The sequence below is a fragment of the Cibotium barometz genome, chromosome 51 (assembly GCF_041138505.1).
Source record: "Cibotium barometz isolate CiBa-2024 chromosome 51, ASM4113850v1, whole genome shotgun sequence".
Classification (NCBI taxonomy): Eukaryota; Viridiplantae; Streptophyta; class Polypodiopsida; order Cyatheales; family Cibotiaceae; genus Cibotium; species Cibotium barometz.
The window spans coordinates 19,372,795-19,397,117 of record NC_141096.1 but is presented as its reverse complement, the minus strand read 5'-3'; the positions used below and the strand labels follow the sequence as shown (position 1 = coordinate 19,397,117).

The window sequence follows — 24,323 nt, the reverse complement described above, 5'->3', positions numbered from 1 at the left end:
TTTCTGCCATGTACCATCTTCCATATTCCTTAATGACATTTTGAATACGATGTACAAAAGAGTTCCAATTTCCAAGCAAAATCCAGATCCTCCTGAGCATGAGATAACAATGGCTTACAAGCCAATCTGATCATTTGCTGGAATTTTTCATGAGAAAGATATAATTGATTAACCTGCAAATGTCTGACTAAAGAGAGCTGAATATCATCCAGAGGCATACCAAAAGAAAGGTTGAGCCAATTTGGAGTGTGATCAGATAGTTGTTGAGAATAATCAGTCCACATTTGACATGTATAATCATCATATTGTTGAGCATGAATAAGATACCATCTATCAAGCCTGGCCCAATATTCTGTAAAAGCATGATGATGATATGTGAATCCCAAAACCGAAGGGTGAGTTGCTAAAACCGGTCTATGGACACATAAAGCGGTAATTCATTCACAAATAACCTGGACTTACTGAGATACACATTCACAGAATCCTCGCTCCCTCGCTCAACAACACATTGGCCCCGAAGTCCGGCGCCCCTTGCGGTATTTCTTTATTGTTAAAAGGTTGGAAATTACAAAGCACAAGTGCAACAAAGCACTCTACTTGCATCAGCTGAGTTTTACAAATTCTAGGAGAAATTTGCCAGCATAACTGCACTAAAACTGTTCCATAACATCTCAGAATGAGTCCCAACTGACAGGCTCACTTCCATAGGCATCAAGCTACCCAATGGAGTCCAAAACATCACAATTCAGCTTGCTGTAATTTTCTGCACAGACCTGTTTTCAGCCCAAAATAACCCTTGTACTGTCTTGGAGGACTTTAGCAAAGTCCTACTGCATTTTGGCATCAACCGGGCAACATAACAGCCCAAAAACAGCACCTAAACAGTGCTGAAACAGCATTGTATTGAAGAGGTTATCACCCTCTTCCGTCCCTGCTTTGGTGTAGGAACTAACTACACCGGTTCCTGTTCAAGGAGGCAACTAGCCTTTGCATATAAGCATGAAATTCACACAACTGTACCTGATTTTATCTGATGAGAGCATTTCCATAGTCTGCAAGAGAGAGAAAGAGAGAGAGAGGCTGTGGGGAGCAAGCTCAACCCTCAATTCATGAGTTGTAGGGCAAGGGAGTGCACCACAAATGCTGGTTTTTCCTGCAACAAAACCACACGATGGCTGCAAATGAGCCTCCTCTTCCCAAATTCCCACGCTTCCCTCTTCTCAATGAGGAAAATGCACCAAAATTTGACACTTGGCACATTTTTAAGCCTTTTCCACATGCAATCTTCCAGGCTAAAAATCTCCTGACTGGTTCACATTCTCACAACAGTCCTTTGTCAGCTTTTGGTCCCCTTGACATTCCGCACAAACTGACGCGAACACTTTTCAATTCCGACACTGCCAAAAATAGCAGTTCCCTAGATTTTAGGGATGATGTCATCTGCATTCCTTCTGGTCTCCTGACCATCTTTGACCACTATGGTTACTTCAGAATTTGCTTAGAATTCAAGATACATTCACATTTCGGTGGCGGCCACTTACTAATGTAAACTGGCCTATACCCTCATTCAGTGGCCATGTCCTGGACACTGTCCTTCATCTTTCAATGCCCATGTCCTGGACACTGTCATTCATCTTTCAGTGCCCATTGTCTGGACACTATCATTCATCTTTCAGTGCAGTTCTCAGGCTTAGCCAACCATTGGTCCAAAGTCCCACTGGCTGACCCATTCTGACATTGCAATGGCCCAAGCCCTTCCAAGAGATCCCGGGGGAAAGCAACAGCAACCAAAGAGAAAGAAAAGAAAAATATATATATTTATAAAGAAATGTAAATAAGGAAAACAACTGCAAAAAGTTTCACCTCCTGGTGACATACCCCCCTCTTGAAAGAAGCAAGCGACCTCGATTGCAAGTCCACATGCAAACGGATGACACAGGACGATCACCAAATTCCCCAGGTGATTAGTGTCATCGCATGTATCTCCTGCCAACGGATGACACGGGGCGATGATAGGAATTCCCCACTACCATTTGTGCCATCGCAGGTTCAAGCCTTTCAAATACATGTTTCCGGATGCAACACAGGGCGATAGCATAAATGTTGTACTATTAGTGTCACAACATGTAAATCATTCATTTGAAGCGTAACAGATACAACTTCAAAGCACTGAAAGTTCATTCATTGATTAAGTCATTGACAACAAATGTCAAAACTGTACATTGCCAAACATATAATACAAATGTAGAGGTCATTCAGAATTCAGCTTCAAAAAGCATATTAAATCATTGCAGGTTCTAACAAGAAGGCTTCCTTGTAAAGTTGCATCAACTGAGGTGAATCAGCCAGTTCAACCTCATCCATCCATTTAGCATCCATTGGTGAATAATTTCTGAATTTCACCAAGTATCTTCTTGCAACTTGTCCTTTCACTTTTCTGTCTTTATGGGCCAGAATCTGCTCAGGAACCAGAATTTCATCCAATTCCTCCACTTCAGGCTGTTCCTCTGGCACCATATCTTCTAGCACATTGCCAATAAAAGGCCTCAAAAGGCTCACATGAAATGCATTGTGGATCTTCCAAGTGTCTGGCAATTTCAGCCTGTATGCCACATCACTTATCTTCTCTGAGACTTGGAAAGGACCATAATATCGCATACTGAGCTTAGGAAACAGACGTTCCTTGCCCTTTCTTTTTCTCAGTCGTGCCTTTTCAAAGCGCAATAAGACCCAGTCATTCTCTTGAAACAAGAGCTCTCGACGATGCATGTCAGCAGCTCTTTTCTATTTAGCTTGTGACTTTTCCAAGGCATATTTGACCTTCTTATACGCTTCTTGCCATCCCTCAACATACCGATCTGCTTCAAATATCTTATCCTTTGTTTGTAGAATGGGAGGTACTTTCTTGCCACCTTCAACAATTTCAAAAGGCGCCTTGCTAGTAGAGGAATGCACTGTATTGTTGTAAGCATACTCTACTAATGGCAAATAATGCTCCCAAGCTGCCTTATGTTCTGACACATAACATTTCAGCAGATCCAAGACAGTAGAGTTAGCCTCTTCAGACTGCCCATCAGTTTGAGGATGAAAAGAAGATGAGAATTTCAAGGTCGTGCCCATATTCTCAAACAATGCTTTCCAAAACAAGCTAGTCATCCTTGGGTCTCTGTCACTGACTATAGACTATGGCATACCATGGTATTTAAAGATATTCTGCATGAAAATCTTAACCATGTGCTCGGGCTTTATCTTCTTTCTAACAGGAATGAAGTGTGCCTGCTTACTGAATCTACATATTATAGTCCAGATTCCATCATTCCCTGTCGTTGTCTTTGGAAGATCAAAAATGAAGTCCATGGCAATACTTTCCCATGGTCTCTCTGGAATAGGCAGTGGTTGCAATAACCCAGGTGCCTTCTGTCTATCAAACTTGACCTTCTGGCATACTAGGCAAGATCTGACATAAGCATCAAGATCACGTCTCAAAGCTGGCCAATAAAAGAAAGTCTCAACCGCTTTCACTGTAGCATCAATGCCTCGATGTCCAGCATACGGTGGAGCATGACTTTCTAGCATTACTTTTGGCCTTAACTGCTTAGTCACACACAGCTTTCCATGCATCATGAGAAAGCCGTCTTTCAGAACATAGTGATCATGATGTTGATTATTCATTAGCTGCTCATAGATTCTGGAAAAATCTTCATCACTGGCATACTGCTCTTTCATATCATCCAATTCTTGGTGATAAGAAATAGAAACAGCTGACACTGGTGGTTTGCGAGACAATGCATCTGCAACCACATTCTTCTTGCCTTCCACATGCACTATCTGAAAATGGAACATTGACAGAAAATTTGCCCAGCGCATGTGTTTCTCTGACAACTTGGCCTGTGTGAGAAGCGTCTGATGATCCGTTTGCACAACAAAATCAGCACCAAGCAAATAGTGTTTCCAAGTGGTAAGTGCATGGATCACAGCTAACAGCTCTTTCTCATAAATCTGATAGTTCTTCTCAGTGTCAGAGAGTATTCTACTCTCATATGCCACGACTCGGCCATTCTGCATCAAGACAGCACCAATGCTGTTCCCACATGCATCACACTGCACAACAAATGATTTAGACAAATCTGGCAGTGTCAACACAGGATCTGTAGTCATTTTCTGTTTCAGGCATCTAAATGCTGATTTCTCTTTATCTGTCCATTGCCATTTAATGGCCTTCTTTTCAAGCGCATGTAACGGTGAAGCAATCTCTGCAAAATGCCTTACAAATCTGCGGTAGTAAGAGCATAGGCCAGAAAACTGCGAACATCATGCACAGTCTGTAAATCTGGCCATGAAACGATTGCTTCAATCTTAGCAGGATCCATTGTGACACCATCCTTTGATACAATGTGCCCAAGGAAGTGAATTTCTCCCAAAAAGAATTCACTCTTCTTGCCATTAATGAGCAATCTGTTGTGTTTCAGCTCATTAAAGACTGCTGTCAGATGGTCTCTGTGCTCCTCTTCACTCTTTGAATAGACTATCATGTCATCAAAGAATGTGCCCACAAAGCTTCTGTAAGGACGGAAAATTTTGTCCATCATTCTGTTAAATGTGGCAGGAGCATTTGTCAATCCAAAAGGCATGACTAAGAACTCATAGAGACCAAATGTAGTGCGAAATGCGGTCTTGTGTACATCCTCGGGTCTGATTCTAATCTGATGGTACCCACTCTTCAAATCTATCCTGCTAAACATTTCTACTCCTTGCAAGCGGTCAAGAATATCATCTATGCGCGGAATCGGAAATCTATTCTTGATCGTGTTCTTGTTCAAGGCTCTGTAGTCAATACACATCCGCCATGAACCGTCTTTCTTCTGTACTAGTAACATAGGTGAACCAAACGGGGAGCTACTGGGCTGAATTAGTCCCTTCTCTAACAGCTCATTAACCTGTGTCATAATCTCTTTCTGCTGGGCTGCACTAACCCTGTACGGTGGCCTATTGGGCGGACTAGACCCTAGAATAAGATCTATGGCATGATCCTCTGGCCTCTCAGGTGGTAACTCTCCTGGTAAAGATTCTGAAAAACAATCTTTGAACATATCCAAGAAAGCTTTTCTACCTTCGTCTAGTGTAGACAAATCAGTTTCAACTTCATTCACTTGCTTTGCAAAAACCAAGTACGCAGAAAGATGATTTTTCATTATTGAAGTTATAGCAGAAGCAGAAATAACTGGGATAGACTCTCCTTTCAGCTTCACATCCAAAACATGAGTCTTGTCCTTATGTACGATTGTGATTTTCCTGTTGAAAGCATCCAACACTGCATGTTTCCTATGACACCAAGGAATTCCCAACAGGACATCACATCCTTCCAAGGGCATGATAAGAAACTCCTCTGTGTCCACATAACTCTGTATATGCATGCGAAGTTTGCCAAGTATAGGAGTGACAGGAACTGAATGCCCAGGGCATGCCAAATCAGCCTGTCCAACTGGTCCCATCTCTTCAGCACGAATTCCCAACTTGGCTGCCAATGCCGGTGAAATAAAGTTGGCTCGAGCACCAGGGTCAAAGAAAATCAGCACTGTAGCATCTCTGATTTTACCCCATGCTCTGCACAATTCTGTAGCATTATCACATGGCTGGTCACCAACCATGTCAGGTACCAATCCTGCACTCGGCATTGTCTTCTTCTTGAGTGGCCCTTCTTTATCCTCGACATCTTTTGCTGGTTGTTGTGGACATTTTGCAGCCATATGCCCTTTCTGTTCACAGATGAAACATTTCCCAGCTTGCATTAATGCCTTTCTCTCTTCAAATGACTTGCCATATAGTGGCCTCTTCTGTCCTTTGCCTTGACCAACACTTTTCTGAGGTTGTGACTGCCAAGTCTTCTTCTCAAATGGCTTCTTTCTATAGAATGGTCTAGGTGGGAAATCCCTCTTCACAAGTGATTCCTGTTTGCCTTGAGATTCCTTGTTCACTGTGCTCTTAAAACCACGTGAACCTCCCTGTAGCAATGCATTAGCCATGTTTGCATTCTCAATGAGCTGAGTCATATTAGAAACATTGGTCTTAATGCAATAATCCCTGATTTCTTTGGGCAAACCACAGCAATACTTTTCTATTTGCTCTGACAATGGCACTGTTCTGTAGGAAGTTACTGGCAAGAGTGCATCCCAAAACTTCTTATTATACTCTTCCAAATTTACACAGTTGGCTGCATCAAGTTTGTGCCATGCTGTCATAACATCCACTTCAAAAGTATTTGTAAGCCAGGCAAAAGAGAATTGCTGTTTAAACTGAACCCATGTAGCAGGTGCTTGTCCTTGCATCAACAATGAGGTCCACCACTGCAATGCATTACCTTTCAAGAAAGTAGCAGCCTTCCGCACCTTAGAAGACTCTGTAAAGTTACCCCCAGTGTATGCTGCATCAAACTGCTGAATGAAAGTCAGCGCTTTCAATTTGTCCTGCATCCCACTGAAAGTCTCAAACTTTACTGCTTGACCTCCTTCTTTGTAATCCTTTTGCACCTTTTCTGCATCAGTCCTTACTGCTCTTTGTCCACTAGGTTGAGAAAATTCAGCCACACTGATAGGCGTTGCGGGCCCCAAAGCTGGGCTAAAATAAGTTTGAAATCCGGGCTGCACACCTATATTGGCATAAAGAGGGTTCACAGCTTCCATAGGCATCATTCCTGGTGACCCTCTTGACATCAATCCTGGCAAAACTGTGGGCGGCCTAGCCATGGCCTGGAAAACAGATCCACCACCAAAATAGCCAGGCTGGGAAGCAAGGAATGGAGGAATGGTCGGCATGACCCTTTGCACATTACTTTCCTGGCCATTAAATGCATGTACCTGTGCCTGTGTAACATGCTGCACTGGATCAGCTGCCACTGCTGGTGTTTGCTCTACATGCTGTGGCATCCTTGGCATTTGTTCCTGTGCCCTCTCAACTGCATGCTGAGATGATTCAGCCTGGGAATCCCCTGTCCTTGACTGCAAATACCTCTTCATCCTGGGATTCTTCACCAACTGTTCAAAGGTACCAACCATGCTCAGGAGCTGTGCATGAAATAAATCCTCTTGTTCCTGTTCTTCCTCTAACAAGGCTGGCTGTACTACTGGCTCCATCCGAGCAGAGGCTGACACCTGGGCACCTGTCACCTCTATATGCTGTCTGCGAGTAGAAGAGGAACTCTCTTCGGCAGGGAGCTTGCCTTTCCCTTTCTCTGTCATACTGTCAACTGAAAGTTTAAGGGAACCTGTATCCAAAGAAAGAGACCGTACTCTTTCTCACCTGTAATCAGTTGTACCTCACTATGTGTGTCTCCTGTTCACCCAATCCAATCCGTGTCCGGGCTCTTGCAGAAAAGAGGACCCTATCCCGGCAATGGAACCATAAAACCGGTCTATGGACACATAAAGCGGTAATTCATTCACAAATAACCTGGACTTACTGAGACACACATCCACAGAATCCTCGCTCCCTCGCTCAACAACACATTGGCCCCGAAGTCCGGCGCCCCTTGCGGTATTTCTTTATTGTTAAAAGGTTGGAAATTACAAAGCACAAGTGCAACAAAGCACTCTACTTGCATCAGCTGAGTTTTACAAATTCTAGGAGAAATTTGCCAGCATAACTGCACTAAAACTGTTCCATAACATCTCAGAATGAGTCCCAACTGACAGGCTCACTTCCATAGGCATCAAGCTACCCAATGGAGTCCAAAACATCACAATTCAGCTTGCTGTAATTTTCTGCACAGACCTGTTTTCAGCTCTGTTTTCAGCCCAAAATAACCCTTGTACTGTCCTGGAGGACTTTAGCAAAGTCCTACTGCATTTTGGCATCAACCGGGCAACATAACAGCCCAAAAACAGCACCTAAACAGTGCTGAAACAGCATTGTATTGAAGAGGTTATCACCCTCTTCCGTCCCTGCTTTGGTGTAGGAACTAACTACACCGGTTCTTGTTCAAGGAGGCAACTAGCCTTTGCATATAAGCATGAAATTCACACAACTCTACCTGATTTTATCTGATGAGAGCATTTCCATAGTCTGCAAGAGAGAGAAAGAGAGAGAGAGGCTGTGGGGAGCAAGCTCAACCCTCAATTCATGAGTTGTAGGGCAAGGGAGTGCACCACAAATGCTGGTTTTTCCTGCAACAAAACCACACGATGGCTGCAAATGAGCCTCCTCTTCCCAAATTCCCACGCTTCCCTCTTCTCAATGAGGAAAATGCACCAAAATTTGACACTTGGCACATTTTTAAGCCTTTTCCACATGCAATCTTCCAGGCTAAAAATCTCCTGACTGGTTCACATTCTCACAACAGTCCTTTGTCAGCTTTTGGTCCCCTTGACATTCCGCACAAACTGACGCGAACACTTTTCAATTCCGACACTGCCAAAAATAGCAGTTCCCTAGATTTTAGGGATGATGTCATTTGCATTCCTTCTGGTCTCCTGACCATCTTTGACCACTATGGTCACTTCATGCATGTTTGACATTTTCTGTGACTTGTGGATATGTTAGAGGCACACCACCCTCTAGTCATACCAAATACCCAAGATATCACTTTACTCCGGAGACCTCTAGGGTATATGGCAGTGAAGTATATGATGGTCTGTTCTCTCTTGACCCGAGCAGTCCACTTGATGAGCTTATGAAAGAGTTGGCAGATGTATTACATGGTTCAGCAGCATATGCTTTCCCGTATACCCCCCCTCTTTCTACCCCTCCTGGCCATACGGCCCCACAGAATGGTTGGTACGATGATGAATGTACCGTGACCGCCTGCAGCGGGTGAGCACCCTTGGCATCCACAGACATAGACAGGCCAGAACGCTCTTCAAACGGCTTGTGCGGAAGAAGCAGTGGGATTACCTAGCCAAGCTTGAGATGGAGATATACCAACTATTTTTGGGGCAGGACAACAAGAGGGCGTGGAAGATGTTCCATGAGCGACAGCCACCCACACCTATCACAGCACCTTAGGCATGGCATGAATATGCAAGAACTTTATATGAAGTACCAGGGCAGGCCCCCATCCCTCATCCATTAGTGACTCACCCGGATCATAATACTTTTGTCACCATTCGGATGGTTTTGGATGCTATTGATGGCAGACTACGTAATGGAAGAGCCCAAGACCAGGATGGTCTGGTGGCAGAACATTTTTCAGATGCCGGAGATGTATTGGCACCACTGCTAGTACACATGTTTAACAGGGCCATTTGCGAAGGTTTCCTAGACAGTTGGTCGGCACATACTATTGTACCTCTAGTTAAGAGTGGTGATCCCATGATACCAGGGAACTATAGGACCATCATGATTGGCCATTGCTTGGCCAAGATATTCGGATCTATTTTGGATTGAGAGCTGAGTAGATGGGTTGAGACACATGGACTCAGAGCACCTGGGCAGGTAGGTTTCAGACGAGGTTTCACGACTTTGGATCACATATTTACCCTCAGGGCTCTCATTGAGGAGGGACAAGCACGGGGGAAGAGGATATATTGCTGCTTTGTGGACTTCCACAAAGCCTTTGACTCGGTGCCACGTGCCAGACTCATGAGGAGATTGCATGACATTGGTTTTTAGAGGTGAATCAATGGAGTACACTAGATCATATGTGTACCTAGGAGTCACATTCAGCGGACCACAGTTCTCTATTAGGCAGGTAGCAGAGGCTAGATTAGCACGTGGATATGCAGCCCTAGGGGCACTAGAGAGACAATGTGCCTACATTCAGTTTTAGGAGCCGCGCACCAAACTCTGGTTGTTTGACACATTGGTCACACGTACACTCTTATATGGCTCACCCATATGGGGACCCAACCTCTACCACACGAGGAGGGAGCTGCTTGTTGGCTAGGTCAGACCAGAGAGAGATTTCTATGATGGATGGCAGGTACTAGGGAAACCACTGGTGACTATGATCTCACGCATGATTCGGATTAAACCATCGGTACCTCATGAGATTGTCAGAGTAGAGATAGGAGAGGCACCATTGGTTACCAAAGCTCTGTTCCAATCAGTGACATTTTTGCAGAGGATATGGGAGCTCCCCAGACAGAGATACCCACACCTAGCACTTATCTCTTCCAGGCAGTTAGCAGCAGATGGCGATGCACGATGTTACACCTAGATGTGTACCTGGCTGAGAGATTACATGGCATGACGATTGATGCACTCCCTCCATTTGATTACAGCTTGGACTGCCCCTTCTTGGACCTTAGTCGCTCTGAGAAGAACAGGGTGATCAGGATGGACATCGTGAGGCTAGATGCACAAAGGACATGGTCCAGCCCCCCCTACCACTAGGCACGAAGATGGTCCACTATCGGGACCATTTTCTACATCTCTCCCCAAATGGCTTTGTGATACGGTCTACATACATGGACACCCATCTCTCACATGGCATTCGCAGTGCCATTGGACAGATCCACACTTCATCACATTAGCTGAGGGTAGAGACTGGCAGATATGAGGGGATGAAGCCAGAAGACGGCATTTGTCAGCTATGTCACCAAGAATTGGAGTCAGAGGAGCACTACATATGCCGATGTACTTTGTACTATGAGATACGAGGGAGATACTGGTGTCTCTTCCGAGAGGGTTTTGGACCATTACGACATGTGATGGAGTTTAAGGATCAGACGTGTTTTGGGTTTTTCTTGTTGGAGCTTAGACGCCATCGAGAGGCTCTCCTACGAGCGAGGACAGCACACCAGGATCCACCCCGCCAGCGAGCCATGACATATTTTTTTAGGGCCAGGACCACCCCGACAGATATGACCAGGACCTCCACTACCCCCTCGAAGAGCCAGATGTCCCATAGACGTCCTTGAGGAGGAGTCACCCTTGACAGAGCCATAGGACTTTGTTGAGCGAGATGCCCACGCTTACTAGGACCTCGTCCACGGCCGCTTCATCACCGATGGATTAGAGCCATCATCACCGGCCACAGGGGACGACTGCCCCGCCACTTTAATCTCTCTATCTTAGAGCACCCCATGAGAGAGATACTGAGATGAGTAGATTACACCAGTCTTATGGTAGTTGTAGATATTATACACTTTTGTTGTACCTCAGTAGGAGTATTTTCCTTTCATAGCTGTTTAGGACTTTTTTAGTCCTTTTTGTCTTACTTTTGATGAGACACCATCAACTGTGTACTATGTTTTGGTCTCATAGGCCACATTCGCCTTTCGTAGACGTTAATATATCTTTCTTTCTTCTTTCTTTCTCTCTTGTATACCCTGCGCATATAGGTTGCATACTGAGCCTCTAGCAGTAGTGCTCCATCCATCACACCCCCCCCCCCCCCCCCCCCCACTAGCTCAATACTTTCATAGTTTATTTCATGTTCATTTTGTCCTTTTTTTTTTCTGGACATCCAGAAGACATTGACAGTTGTACATTGATTTGTCTCATAGGTCGAGTTCGGCCTCTAGTAGACGTTAATACAGCTCTCTCTCTCTCTCTCTCTCTCTCTCTCTCTATATATATATATATATATATATATATATATATATATATATATATGGTTTGTCGATCGAGGTAATTAGATTTGACTCCTCACTAAGAGAGCTCGTTGGTGGAAACAAAACCTGAAGAAAATTTGGCATAGTAAATTGCCACTCAAATCAACATTATTTTTATGGAGATGCTTGTTGGGAGTACTCCCAGTTTGAGAATTTGACAAGACACATAGCTGCTGCGAAATGCCCTTCTTGTCGTTGCATAAATGAAACAGTGATGCATCTTCTTTGGTCTTGTCCAGAGACCAAAAGTTTCCTTCGGTAAATTTCACATTCTCTTAAACTGAGATTCCCAGGGTATTCCTTCTCTAGTTTTTTTTTTTTGGCTTTTTGGCAGGTGGCCTTCTAGATTGGATCATGCATGGCTCTTTCTAATCTGGACTAGATAGTGGGCTTTGTGGACAATATGGCATGCAAGAAATCAATTGGTTTTTCATTCTGTAAGGATTGCGCGCTATCACTATTTTCGTCAATCCTTGTGTTAGTCTTTGTCTCACAGCATCCATCTGCATCAGATTGATGATGGCCAGTTGGCTTTTTTTCATTGTTTTTAGCTTGTGTGTTCTCTTCAAGAAGTTTGCCTCACTTTTGAGGGCTTCTTTCTTTGTACAATGAAGCAATAGAACATAGCTTTTTATCCCAAAAAATAGTGTGTGTGTGTGTGTGTGTGAAGACCATGGAGGTTTTATGGCGAACAAAACATTATCAAAAAGCACTGCGCCTTCTGAGATTTGAAAGAATTTGCTCACCCAAGTTGTATGGTGGTCTCAATGTTCTTGATATTCATTATCATATGTTAGCACACAAAGCAACCTTGCTACAAACTTTTCTGGCTCAATAACAGCCCTCGACTCTCATGATTGCTGCAATGTTGACAACCTATCAAACTTGCTCCTTTGATAAATGGAAGCTACACTACTGGGATACACTATTTGGACATATCCAAGGCAAGATTCCTGGATGCCCATACACAAGCTGATTGATTGCTGATTGAAGAGCAGTATTACAATATGTCGATTGGCCTGGAATACCTCCTTAGACGGATATTCATTTAGGTAGGAAAACATAAGTTGGAGCCGTGCTTTTGCTACACCATTGGTGATTATACGGCTCCTAGATCAGCTTACTTTTTGCCTATCAAAGGTATATGCATTCTGCAAGATATCATATCCCCTGAGGGATGTGTTCTATCGTCCCGCAGGCTCAACGAAGATGGGGTTTGGGTATGCATTACAGGCCTACATGGCAGAAAATCCAAACACAACTAAACCCTTCCAAAATGTCATACCGGACCCCGACCAAGATAGATTGAAAGATTGGATATTCCATATAGAGGAGACTTTTGTGTCTGTGAAATTTCCTTTTTCATGGCTTCAAAAGGCCTCAACAACATAGTAATAGTTTTCCACACTCGCCTGTGATGTAGACTAAAGTTATGTTTCAAACATGCTTGTGGGAAAGTCAACACAAATCCTTCATTTGTTATGACATCCGCCATAGTGTTAACTCCAATGGAGGCCAAAAAGCAGGCCTTTCATGGTTCGTGTCCTGCAAATGGTTGAGGAAACACTGTGAAGACCAATGAATGCTTTCCAATTGAAGAGAATTCCCAATGAATGCATCTCTACCATGCCACTGAATAGAAGACAAGGCTAATTTCTTCAAATTTACTAAGCACTGCTTCGCATTGACTCGTGAGAAATGTGCCAATTGCCATAAGCTCTAGTCTTGATTGAAGCACACATGTCTGCAAGCATTATGGCTCATGGTTGCCGATGTTGAAAAGAAAGTGGGAATCATGGTGGCCTTTCTTGCCAAGAGATCATAATGTAGATCAAGTGTATTTAGTCCACCATGCATTTTAGTTGTGCAGACCAAAAATTGTCTTAGAAGACACATTGCTCTCGTATGGTGCTTGGTTTTCCCAACAATTCCAAGGCATCAGACATAAAAGTATCAATATCAGTTTTACGCCAAATCAATAATGGCAAGTAAAATTGCACATAGGCCATAACGATCGATTGAACAATTTTGATATGCACATGTAAAGGGCATGTAGAAAGCTTCCAATATGCTAGCTTCTACCCAGTGAATGGCTTCCTGCGTAGACATATACCATGCCGATGGATATCCGAAATGTCTAACCAAGTGGTCTGGTGAAATAATTGGTCTTGGCCATAACAATGCATTGCTCCTTGGTAATAGAAACCTGGTTTTTAACCCAAAAAAAAGTGTGTATACATACATACATATGTTCGTATGTATGTCACGAACTTATTCCAAATTCAAATTTAACGAAGACCAAATTGCAACCTAGACTCTATGAGAGTCTAGTCACAAAGCTCATGCATAGAATAAAGTACCTCTGTTATGAGTTCCCACTAATGTCTTGAGTTCTCAAGAGTAGGTGTTGGTTCATGTATAAAGATACGGCCACATTAATAGAGGAAGCTTGATAGGCAGACCGTCATATTGAGTTTCTCTCTCTTCTCTGAAGTTTTAGGGCAGCCAGCAATGATGAAGGCTAGCAGTAAGGGAAAGCACACCCACTCACCCACTCACCCACCTGTAGCTGGCCAAGTGATTGCACCTTATTGGATAGAATTAGCATAAACCAGTTGTAGCTGGCCAAGTGATTGCACCTTATTGGATAGAATTAGCATAAACCAGTTGGCTGAACTTGGACAGAGACTTCAAAATATATTTGCGGTTTCCTTAATATGGTAGAAAATTATACTAATGGAAAGTTTGGGTTATTCTCCCAACTTTACAAAATCAAAGTGCAAATTTGACTTTAGGATCATCTACTCACAAAGTTTGAAATCATAAACTACACAATACAGACATACATACATGCATACATCTATACATACATGTGTGAGCGGACTCAAGGATAGAAAGAAGCATTCTGCATAAAAAGTAAGTTACAAGAAAATTTAATGGTTAGAATATGCTAATTCAACATTATTGCATTACAAGGCCTTTCTCAAAAACATATCAATTTTCAATTGAACATTATGGCTACTATGTGCAGGATTGTTTGCTCAATGCTCTTCCAGAGCTTGTTTCCAGATTGTCTAGTGATGTTGACAGGTAAATGTTCCTTTTCAAAAGTGGTGGTCATTTGATTCTGCTGGTTGGGTAAACTTTGTTAGACCTTTTGAATGCACTAGTAAGGAAGTTGAGCTAAACGTGGCTTCCGCGGTATCATGTATTTTCTTGAACTTTTATTGTTATTTCGACATTATGACTAGAGGTTGGTGTTTATGATAAGTATGCTTGTTTAAGCAAGGGTGGGTGCTGAGGAGAGCTTGGCAAGGTGCTTGACTCGGGGGTCACTAAGGAAGCAGACGCTGGGGTGGAGCTCAAATTCTTTTGAGAGGCAGCCAAGTGTGGGACATAAGAGATCTCCATGAGTGGCAAGTTGATCCTGAGGATGTGGGCTAGCACGTCATTCTATTAAACATGAGCATACCATGTGTTATCCATCTCAATTACATGTTTCCCATATGGATTGACTGCGTCTTGGTTGGCTGAGCATCTACAATGCATCCCCTTAAAAGTCTAATATCTCTACTTGTCTCTTACTGTGTGTGCATTGAAGTCTAGTATCTCTACTTGTCGCTTTACTGTGTGTGCATTGAAGTCCTTTACAAATAATATTTCTCCCTTGTGGGAAAGATTCTTATACAAGGCGCGATTTGGAGGCCTTATTTAGAGCTTTGATGTCTTTCAAGCGTGTTGACTTCACTAGGGGGCTGCTTAAGTAGGTCTTGTGGCTGCCTACGTAACTTAACCCACGTGTGCTAGTGTAACATGCAGAAGAACTGTCTGTTCCAAGAACTGTACAAAAATGCAAAGATCAACAGAGAGAAGAGAGAGAGATGTTACTGAAACAATATTTTCTGTATATATTTATCAAAATGTACATAGATCCTAGCCAACATGGCCTCCAAAAGGAATCTCCTATGCCTATGATTTGTCTCACAAAGCCTGGGATTAGATGAATACTCATTGAACTCACCCTTGCTATTTATAGGCTCATGAAACTGCTCGTAATACAACCTGACTGCTGTTGGCCAGGTCCTTGGATACAAAAACACCAAAAATCCCATAAAAAGGCTAGTCAATACCTTAAAGGCTCCTAATCCTAGCTAAAAAAGGGGATTTAAGCATGTCAACATCTGTGCATGTGACATTGGCATCCTACTTCCAAAACTCGAGGCACTCTTGATCACTTGGATCTTTTTTTTAAAACTGAGAAATAGATCCTTCTATTAGTTAATGAAAAACAGCCACGATGGGCTAAATACAACCACGAAGGGCTAGATACAACCTTGCCTCATGTACAGTGCGGGGATCAAATAATCAGAAGGGGTGGAGAAAGATGCACTTCCCCTTTTGGCTAGCCACTCTATGAGGAGAAGGCTATCTCATTAGGGGGGAGGGGGGGGGCGGGAGTGTGGTCTGTAATGCCAAGTTGACCACTTGGATCTTGTCTCGAAAATCTTTTACTGCAACCTTGGATTACTCCAATCTCTAATGCTTTGTTCTCCATGCACCTGTTCTTCTTCTCCCCTCCTTGTGTACCTTTCTTGGGCTGAGAGTTAGATCCCTTTTTGGAAACCTGCAACCCCTTGTTCCTCCCTTCATGGCTGCCAGGCTGAGCATCTGGGGGCCTCGTACCCCATGATACCCACTTGGGGGCTCTATACCCCATGGCTGCCCTCTATTTGGCACTGCCAGAATAGCTGATGTTGAAGAACCACTTTCTTGTATGGTTCAAATATGTGCATTTTCCAAATCTACACCAATTCAGCACCTCTAGGGCTTCCACCAGGCTCTGACACTATTGTAACATGCAAAAGAACTGCCTGTCTCAAGAACTGTGCAAAAACTCAAAGATGAACAGAAAGAAGAGAGATATGTTGCTGAAACAATATTTTCTGTATATATGTATCAAGATGTATATAGATCCTAGCCAACATTGCCTCCAAAAGGAATCTCCTATGCCTATGACCTATCCCACAAAGCCTAGGATCCGATGGATACTGACTGAACTGACCCTTGCTATTTATAGGCTCATGGAACTGTCCCTACCACTACCCGACTGCTATCGGCTATGTCCTTGGGCAAGAAAAACACTAAAGATCCCATAAAAAGGCTGGTCAATGCCTAAAAAGGCTCCTAATCCTAGCTAAAAAAAGGGATTTAAGCATGTCTACATTGTGCATGTGACAGCTAGTGATGTACATCTTTGCATACCAGTGAAGCATCTTGATGGTGTGCATTTTGTGAAGAACAGTCACTCCTCCCATCGGAATTTTCCCTAAGAGACTATGTCAGAGGTTGATTGCTTTTTACATCTTTATTGGGGAATGACTCCATTACATTAGAACTTGGGCCTCATGGTAATTAGGGCCGATTCTGGTGGATGGGAGGATTTTCTGGACGAAAGACGTGGAGAAGCAACAAAATCTATTGACTATTGAACCGATTGGGAACTTGATCTCAATTCAGCCCTTGATTTTGGTTGGTGATATTGGGGAGATTCATTAGTTGGACAATTAGAATGAAATCATTTGAGATTTCAGTGTTGATTAACTGAGGTTTGGTGCTTGTTTAGTACCAGAAGTAGTACAACACAAACGGGTCTTGAGGGTACGGACGATGTTGGGAACTTATCTCATGCGCAAAAGCATGTACCTTGTGTACTTACCAACAATACTTTGAGTGAAAGCTGTTGGTGTGAGAGAATGCTGTTGGCGGACAACATGGTACGATGCTATAGTCTATGCAAGTGATTGGAGGGTTCGTATGTTAGTACGAGATGTGTGACATCTGGTATGGGTATTGTTTAGCTTGACTTGGTGAACACAAGTGTTCACACAACCGAGATAGTCAAGGTGCATTTACATTTGCATGAGTGTGATTGAGGAGTGGATGCATGAGTGATGTTTATCACTGCATGACCTCAAGCTTTACATGAGACTTGTATTGACTATCTTGTTTACCCATGGCTGGACATATGGATGTACTCATACAACGAGCTGATTGTATATTTAATCACATCTCTTGGATGTTGGATCTTAATGGGTATTTTACTACCAATTGACTCGGTAGAATTAGCGTGGCAAGTGAGTTTATGGAAGTAGCTTCTTTTGAAGAAGTTCCCACAATATTGGGTTGGAGACTCAATTGGAGTGTGGAGTATAATTTGCTTTTGGAAAGAGTGGAGTCCAAAAAAGCTGATAGTTTTTCAAATGGACTAGACAAGAACCTCTCGTGTCTAGTTGAATGACATGAGTCTCCTCTGGTGACACTAGATTGATAATCTTTTGGAGCTTGTAGAGCAGTTAGTCGACTTGTGATTGCTGACAAGGCACATAGAGTTTGGTATGATATACTAAATTGTGTAGCGATACAGTGCTACTGTAGTTCAAAGGTTATTTTGAGGTTGTCTTTTAAAGTTCTGCGTGGTACAGAATTTTCCTAGCTGTGAATCTAATTCTGGAAATTTTGATTCTCCTTTTAGAGAATCGGATTAGTTGATGAGTCACCTTTTTGTAACTACAGTAGCTTAGATCTACAATAGGAGTTCCAAATTGGCTTAGGTAAGGGCCAAAGAACTTAAGTAGATGCTATGTTGGGGATTACAAATTCAAGGTCGGACTTATAAATGTTACATCCCAAACTAGGCCTTGGAGACTAGTGTTAACCATGGTTAGAGTAACCCAAGGTTAAGGGGTATTAAGCCGTGGTTAGGGTTAGGGATTAACTGGGTGCTAGGCCCAGTGGTATCTGCCCATAGGGCTAAGGGCTACCAAGGATGAGGTCTAGATTGGTTTAGAGTCAGTTAAAAGTAAGCCAAGGGCTATATATGGCTAAAAGCTTAATATATTAAGCCGAGGGCCAATTATAGCAGGGTTACTACTAAATAAATGAGTTTGGGCTCACTTATAATGATGACGAGGATCCCTCGGGGTGGAGGAGCTCTACCTTGGATAAGTAGGACATCTAGGCCAGAGTACTCGTAGGTGGGCATGCACATTGGTGGTATGGGATGCCAAGGCGTGGTGGTCAGGGCTTGGTTGACTCACGGCAATTTGACCTCATGGTCGGGGGTGGCTTTGGCATATAGCCTATGGCTGGGAGGTGAGTCGCTACCACAATCTATCATGGTCATTGATTTAGATTTGACGCGGGTTACTTCTAACCCTATTAGGGTTTGCAAGTATGTGGTCTTTGCAGGTACAGTTTCTAGTCATGTTCTTTTGTTGTGAATTCATCTATTTGTAGCCAGTTACAGAGTGCAGTGCATACTCTCTATGAGAGAGTGTTTGTTGTGCACACTCTTGATACACTTGCATACAGTGTATTTGTGTTGGAATCTTGGTGATCATGGCAAGAGATGCAGTTGAGAGTTGTTGAAATGTGAGATCCTCATACATTAGTTGGAATGTGGGCACACATAAAACCTTAGTGGTGGTGGTGTTTTTGATTATGTATAGGCTAAGGTTTATGGTCTAGCTAACCACGGCTCATAGGTGGTTATCCTTGCTATGAATGCACCTCCTAGAGGTAGAAAGGGCATGTGGGCAGTGGGCTATGCCACTTGATCTAGGCACCTCCCTTCTTAGAGCCTATATATGCAGACATCACCCACTTTGTGGGTACAACTTTGTGATAGCTCCTTTGTGGTGTAAGCTCCTATGTGGTAATACATTCTTAGTGATCCTTTGTGGAAGATTGGTCTCTTGTATTGTTCATTTCATGAGTTGCTTAAGGTTTATAATCGTGTGCTAATCTTGGTGATTAAGTAGCTCATTAAGTTTAGCTTACTATGCTTGAGGCAAGCTTCCACTTTGGTCTCATTAGCATGGCTAATCAAGTTCAGTATTTGGGTTAGTTAGATCATTGGTTCTACTTCCATGTTCAGCTTAGTGCTTAACTTTGTGATTAAGATTGGATTAGCTTAAAGCTTTGTGCAAAGCTCCGAAACTTTGCACATGGTATCAGAGCACCCTTCCATGGGAATGCATCTTGCTTATTAGAGTTGAGTAGGAGCATCTCTGTGAATGTGGGAATTCACCATTGGTGTGAGTGTGAGTATCATTGCTTAGTGGAGAGTGAGTCTCATGTTCTCTTGAGGGCTTAGTGAAGTCCTAATCACATTATGCGGACTGTTTTTTTTTTTTCCGAGAAAAGATCCTTTCATTAGTTATGTAAAAAACGCCCGTAGGGCTACAAAAGAGATCTCTCCTGCTCCTAACAGAGAGAAGAGCAGTGAATACATCATGGCAGCCCGGGAGACTCTCCCTAGGTGCTGCAAAATACAAGCATCAGTCTAAAGAACTGAGCGGCTAAATCATACAATGGGGGGGGGGGAGAGCCAAACAGGTGGCCTGTAGTGCCAACGGGGGGATCCCGTGTGTAGGGTGTAGAACGGGCCGCAGCGCCAAGTGGTATGAAAGGCCTGGCGCCGTAAGATCGCCTCATCCGAGTGCGGTCATACTGTCCTCGCAGGGTGTGGATCAACTCCTGCCAAATCCCCCGAACAGTCTCTGCTGGTGGCTCTAATCTCCCCTCAAAGGCCGTAAAGCACCGGGCCCTCCAGGTGAACCAGATGGTGAGGCTGCTGAGGAGCTCCCATCGTAAATCCCTCTCCTGTGTCCAGCTGGCGGACGAGAAATCCGGTGCCGGAACCAGGCGAGGCTGGCCCCTAATAAATCTGATGGCCTGACTGCCCTGCTCCATCTCATAGCCCATAGCAGGCCCTGACGAAGTCGACCAAGCAGCGGCACCCCACGTAAACATACCCTCTGGAGAGAGGGGGGCCAGAATACGCAGCATCCGCAGCCAAATCTGCTGTGCCTGAGGGCAGTCCCAAAGGCAATGTCTCTGTGTCTCCATAGGGTGGCCGCATCGGACGCAGGCCGCCGGAAGACCGCTGTAAACAAGCCAAGTGCCAACTGCTGAGCCCCTGTGGGCGACCAGCCACTGAAAAGCCGAGATCCTGCGGGCCTGTCGACTAGCCCAGAGCCGAGCCCAGAAATCCTCCAGGAACTCCTGTGATAGTCCTTGCAATCGCCAATGCCCCGCTGCCGCTGGAGAAACTGTCCTCCTCGCCGTCAAAATATGCCGTCCCAGCCGAACAGTATACTGGAAAAAGGTGATCTCTGTGGCCTCAAGTTATGCATAAGGATCATGCCACTCGTACTCCCCAGGGTCCCACTGTAGCCGGGCCAAGGGGCGCGCTGCATATGCCCATATGCGCCAATCCGGGAGCACGTCAGCAGGGTCGGGGTCAATATGCCACTTCCGAGAAGCGGCAGCCACTACCCGAATCCTCTGAAAGGTGCACTCTGCAACCAAAGGCGACTCCACCTCCACTCTCTGGAGTCTGCCCTCATCCTGAATCTCATAATAGAGGCATCTGCCATCCTCAGTGCTAGCTCTGACAGCAATCAGGATCTCCAACTGTGTAAAGGCTCCCATCCACCGTGGGGCCACTGGCTCGAGAGGTGTGAACCACTCCTCTGTAAGTGCCTCCTGAATATCATCCCTCATAATCAACCCCCCTCTGAAGTGACTCAGCCTCTCCACCTGGGTCTCCTCTGGTAGACTGCAGAAAGCCTGCCAGTCTCCAAAACTACGAGCTGGGCCTGCCGCTAAAGGTCCCCAGGCTAGACGAGGCCGAGAACCCAGCATATGACCCTGCTCTGTACGAACCGCTGGGCTCCAGATGAGCGGCTGCCTGGCCCGCTCCTCAACACAAGAAGGAGGCCGCTGAGAGAGCCCCGGTCTCAGCAGCTCCCAAGCTCTCAGGATACTCAAAGCAAATCTGTCCTCCCATCCTCTACTGAGGCCTGTCCTCCTCATCTCTATGAAGATCCAGCGAATCTCTGGTGCCCAAGTACCCCCTGCAGGAGGCGCCCGGGCCTGTAGTCACTGCAAGAGGAGCTCTTTCCAAGGCTCAGCGCCTGGAAGCAACCCCCGAACAATAAGCTTCCCCAATAAGGCTCTACTTTGATCGACTGGATCTATAATGTCCAAACCGCCCTGAGCCAGCGGAAGTGTAATAACTGCCCATGCAACCTTTGCCCGAGCTGGCTGACCGTCCCGCCCAGACCACAGAAAGTTCCTGATCAGCCTCTGTACCTGGCTGATGCAAGAGCTCGAGAAAATCCAGCAAGACGTAATGTACCACATAGTCGCTAACAGCACCTGATTTGCCACCACCACCCTCCCAGCCAAGGATAGTCGAGCTGTACTCCAATACAATAGCTTCTTCCGAATGCTCAGAAGAAGCGGGGCAATCTGCTGCTCAGGTGACAAATCGAGGCCAATCTGGCATCCCAAATACCGCACTGCTGTGCCTGGAGGAATCCATCTAAAACCGGGGTCCGGGCTCCATGCCGGAGTGGGAGCACTACTGATCCAAAAGGCCACTGTCTTGCGCCAGTTGATCAATGCTCCCGAAGCTGCACTAAAAACCTGGAGCGACTGCTCTGCCCGAATAAGATTGGCCTCTTGGCCATGCAAAAATAAGCCCGTGTCGTCTGCAAACTCAACATCAAGCAAATCCTCCCCCCGGACTGGGAGCTGAAGTCCTCTCAAACCAACCTCCTCTGCCGTCAAATACATACTCATAGCCTCCGCAAAGAAGAGAAAAAGGAAAGGGGCGAGAGGACACCCCTGACGGACTGATCTGGTCAGCTCAAAACTCGGCCCCCGACCTCCTGCAATCAGCACCTGGCTGCGAGCTGTGGAATACAAAGCTGCCACCCCTCTGATCCATCCTGGCTCAAAGCCCAGGCGTAGCATAGTGCCCTCTAAGAATCCCCAATCAACTCTATCGTATGCCTTCTCAAAATCGAGAAGCATCACGACCAAGTCCTCGCCAAGAAACCTAGCTCGGGCCGTCGCCTCCCAGAAAGTAGAGATGTTGTCAAGGATACTGCGCTCCTTGACAAATCCTGTCTGAGTAGCATGAATCAACTCCCCCAGGAAGGGCTGGATCCTCAAACTCAAGGCCTTTGCTAAGACCTTGTAGACAGTATTGAGGATCGTAATAGGCCTCCAATGCCGAATGTCATCCGATACTCCCTCCCCCTTGGGGATAAGATAGATCAAGCCCTCTGAGAAGCTCTGCGGCATCGCCCCAGTGTCCAAAACATGCTGAAAGCCCCTGCGGAGGCCTGGCCCCAAAAGGTCCCAATAGCGCATAAAAAAGGCCAGCGTCAGTCCGTCCTCCCCTGGGCAACTATGTCGCGGCAGGACCCTCAAGGCCTCGGCAAGCTCAATCTCTGACAGAGGCGCACCTAGAACTGTGCGCATATGGTCTGTGACCCTCCTCTGCACATGGGCCCACACAGTCTGTCTGCATACATCTCGATCCTCAGTGGCTGGCTTCGCTGAAAGCAAGTCACTATAAAAAGCAGTGGCAATGGCTCTGATCTCCCCGAGCTCAGTAGCTATCGATCCATCCGGTCTACCAAGCTGGCGAACCCTTGCTCGCGCATGACGGGTCCAGTGATCTCAAAAAACTCCCCAGTCACTCTATCACCAAGCTGCGTCCACTGAGAGGCCTGACGACGATAGTAAAACTCATGTCTCTGCTCCTCTACCTCTCTAACCTCCTGGCGTGCCTGGCTCAGCTGGGACGCCACCCACTCACATGCAGGCTGCTGCTCCTGAAGGCACTGTAGCGAAGCAAGGCTGCGTCTCAGCCGTTGCTCCCGCTCGCGAATCTCTCCCAGTCGTGTCAAAGCTGCAGCGTGTAGAAAAGAGCTAAGATCAATGAGTCCCTGGGCGCACTGGCCCGCTGCATCCTGGTCAGAGCACTGACTATCATGCCAGATCCTCTCAATGTCCTCAGCGAGACTGGGATCTGCAAGTACCCTCTCTGGGATCCTCAACTGCAAGCTGGGCTCCCGTGTCCCCTCCTCCAATGTCAATATAACTGGCGCATGATCTGAAAATGAGGTGCCAGCAAGAATGCCGACGGAGCCCCCTCGCTCCCCTAACCAATCGCCCACATAAAAGCGATCAATCCGAGATAGATTAGTCCCTCCCTGCCGGCGATCCGACCGAGAGAAACTAAGACTGTCCTGAGACCGGGAGAAAGCCCCATGCTGCCATGCATCAGTGATCCTCAGTGACATGCAAAACCGGTCCCAAGCTGCAAGCTCCGTGCCGTGCACTGTAACATGACTGCCTCCCACCCTATCTGCCGGGTCCTCAAGCATGTTGAAGTCTCCCCCAACACACCAATGTGCGGCCTCTGGCAATGCATCTGTAACCTGAGTCCAAAACTCTGCTCTGGCACTAGCATGATTGGGCGCATAGATGTTGAGCACACCCAATAGCTCATCATGCATCCTCAGAATGACATACTGTGCTCTACCAGGCACAATGATCCCTCGATCCACAATGGCCTGCCGCCATACATCTGCAATAACCATGCATACTCCTCCCTGTCCACCCAAAGGACCAAACCCTGCAGACCAAAAAGTGTCCCATCTACCAGGCATCACCGAACCATATCTCCGGATCCTGCTCTCACCCAAGTGGTGCTCCTGCATCATCAAAATGTCAATGCTGCCACCAACCAGGCATCTCTGAAGCTCCTGCCTCAAGCAACCTCGATAGCGTATAAAGTGTGCTCCGCCAAGGCCCTGTACATTCCATGAGATGATCCTCATGGATGCCCTGCTGAGGTGGATGCTGTCTCAGCCGTACGGCGGGCCTTCGCAAGCGGCTTGGATGGAGAAT

The 24,323-nt window shown here is 45.5% G+C and overlaps 1 protein-coding gene across 9 annotated transcripts in view; it reads left to right on the top strand.

The window, feature by feature from the left end:
* LOC147609401 (arginine biosynthesis protein ArgJ family) overlaps positions 1 to 24,323 on the top strand; it is a 146,434-nt gene that overhangs the window by 95,724 nt on the left and 26,387 nt on the right. For all 9 annotated transcript variants that reach the window (XR_015264225.1, XR_015264223.1, XR_015264224.1 and 6 more), the window contains one exon: positions 14,581 to 14,639. Coding sequence is in view for 5 of the 9 variants with exons in the window: in XM_086787467.1 (XP_086643593.1) it covers positions 14,581 to 14,639 (59 nt within the window). In the remaining 4 variants the exon portion in view is untranslated. The remainder of the gene's footprint in view (positions 1 to 14,580; positions 14,640 to 24,323) is intronic.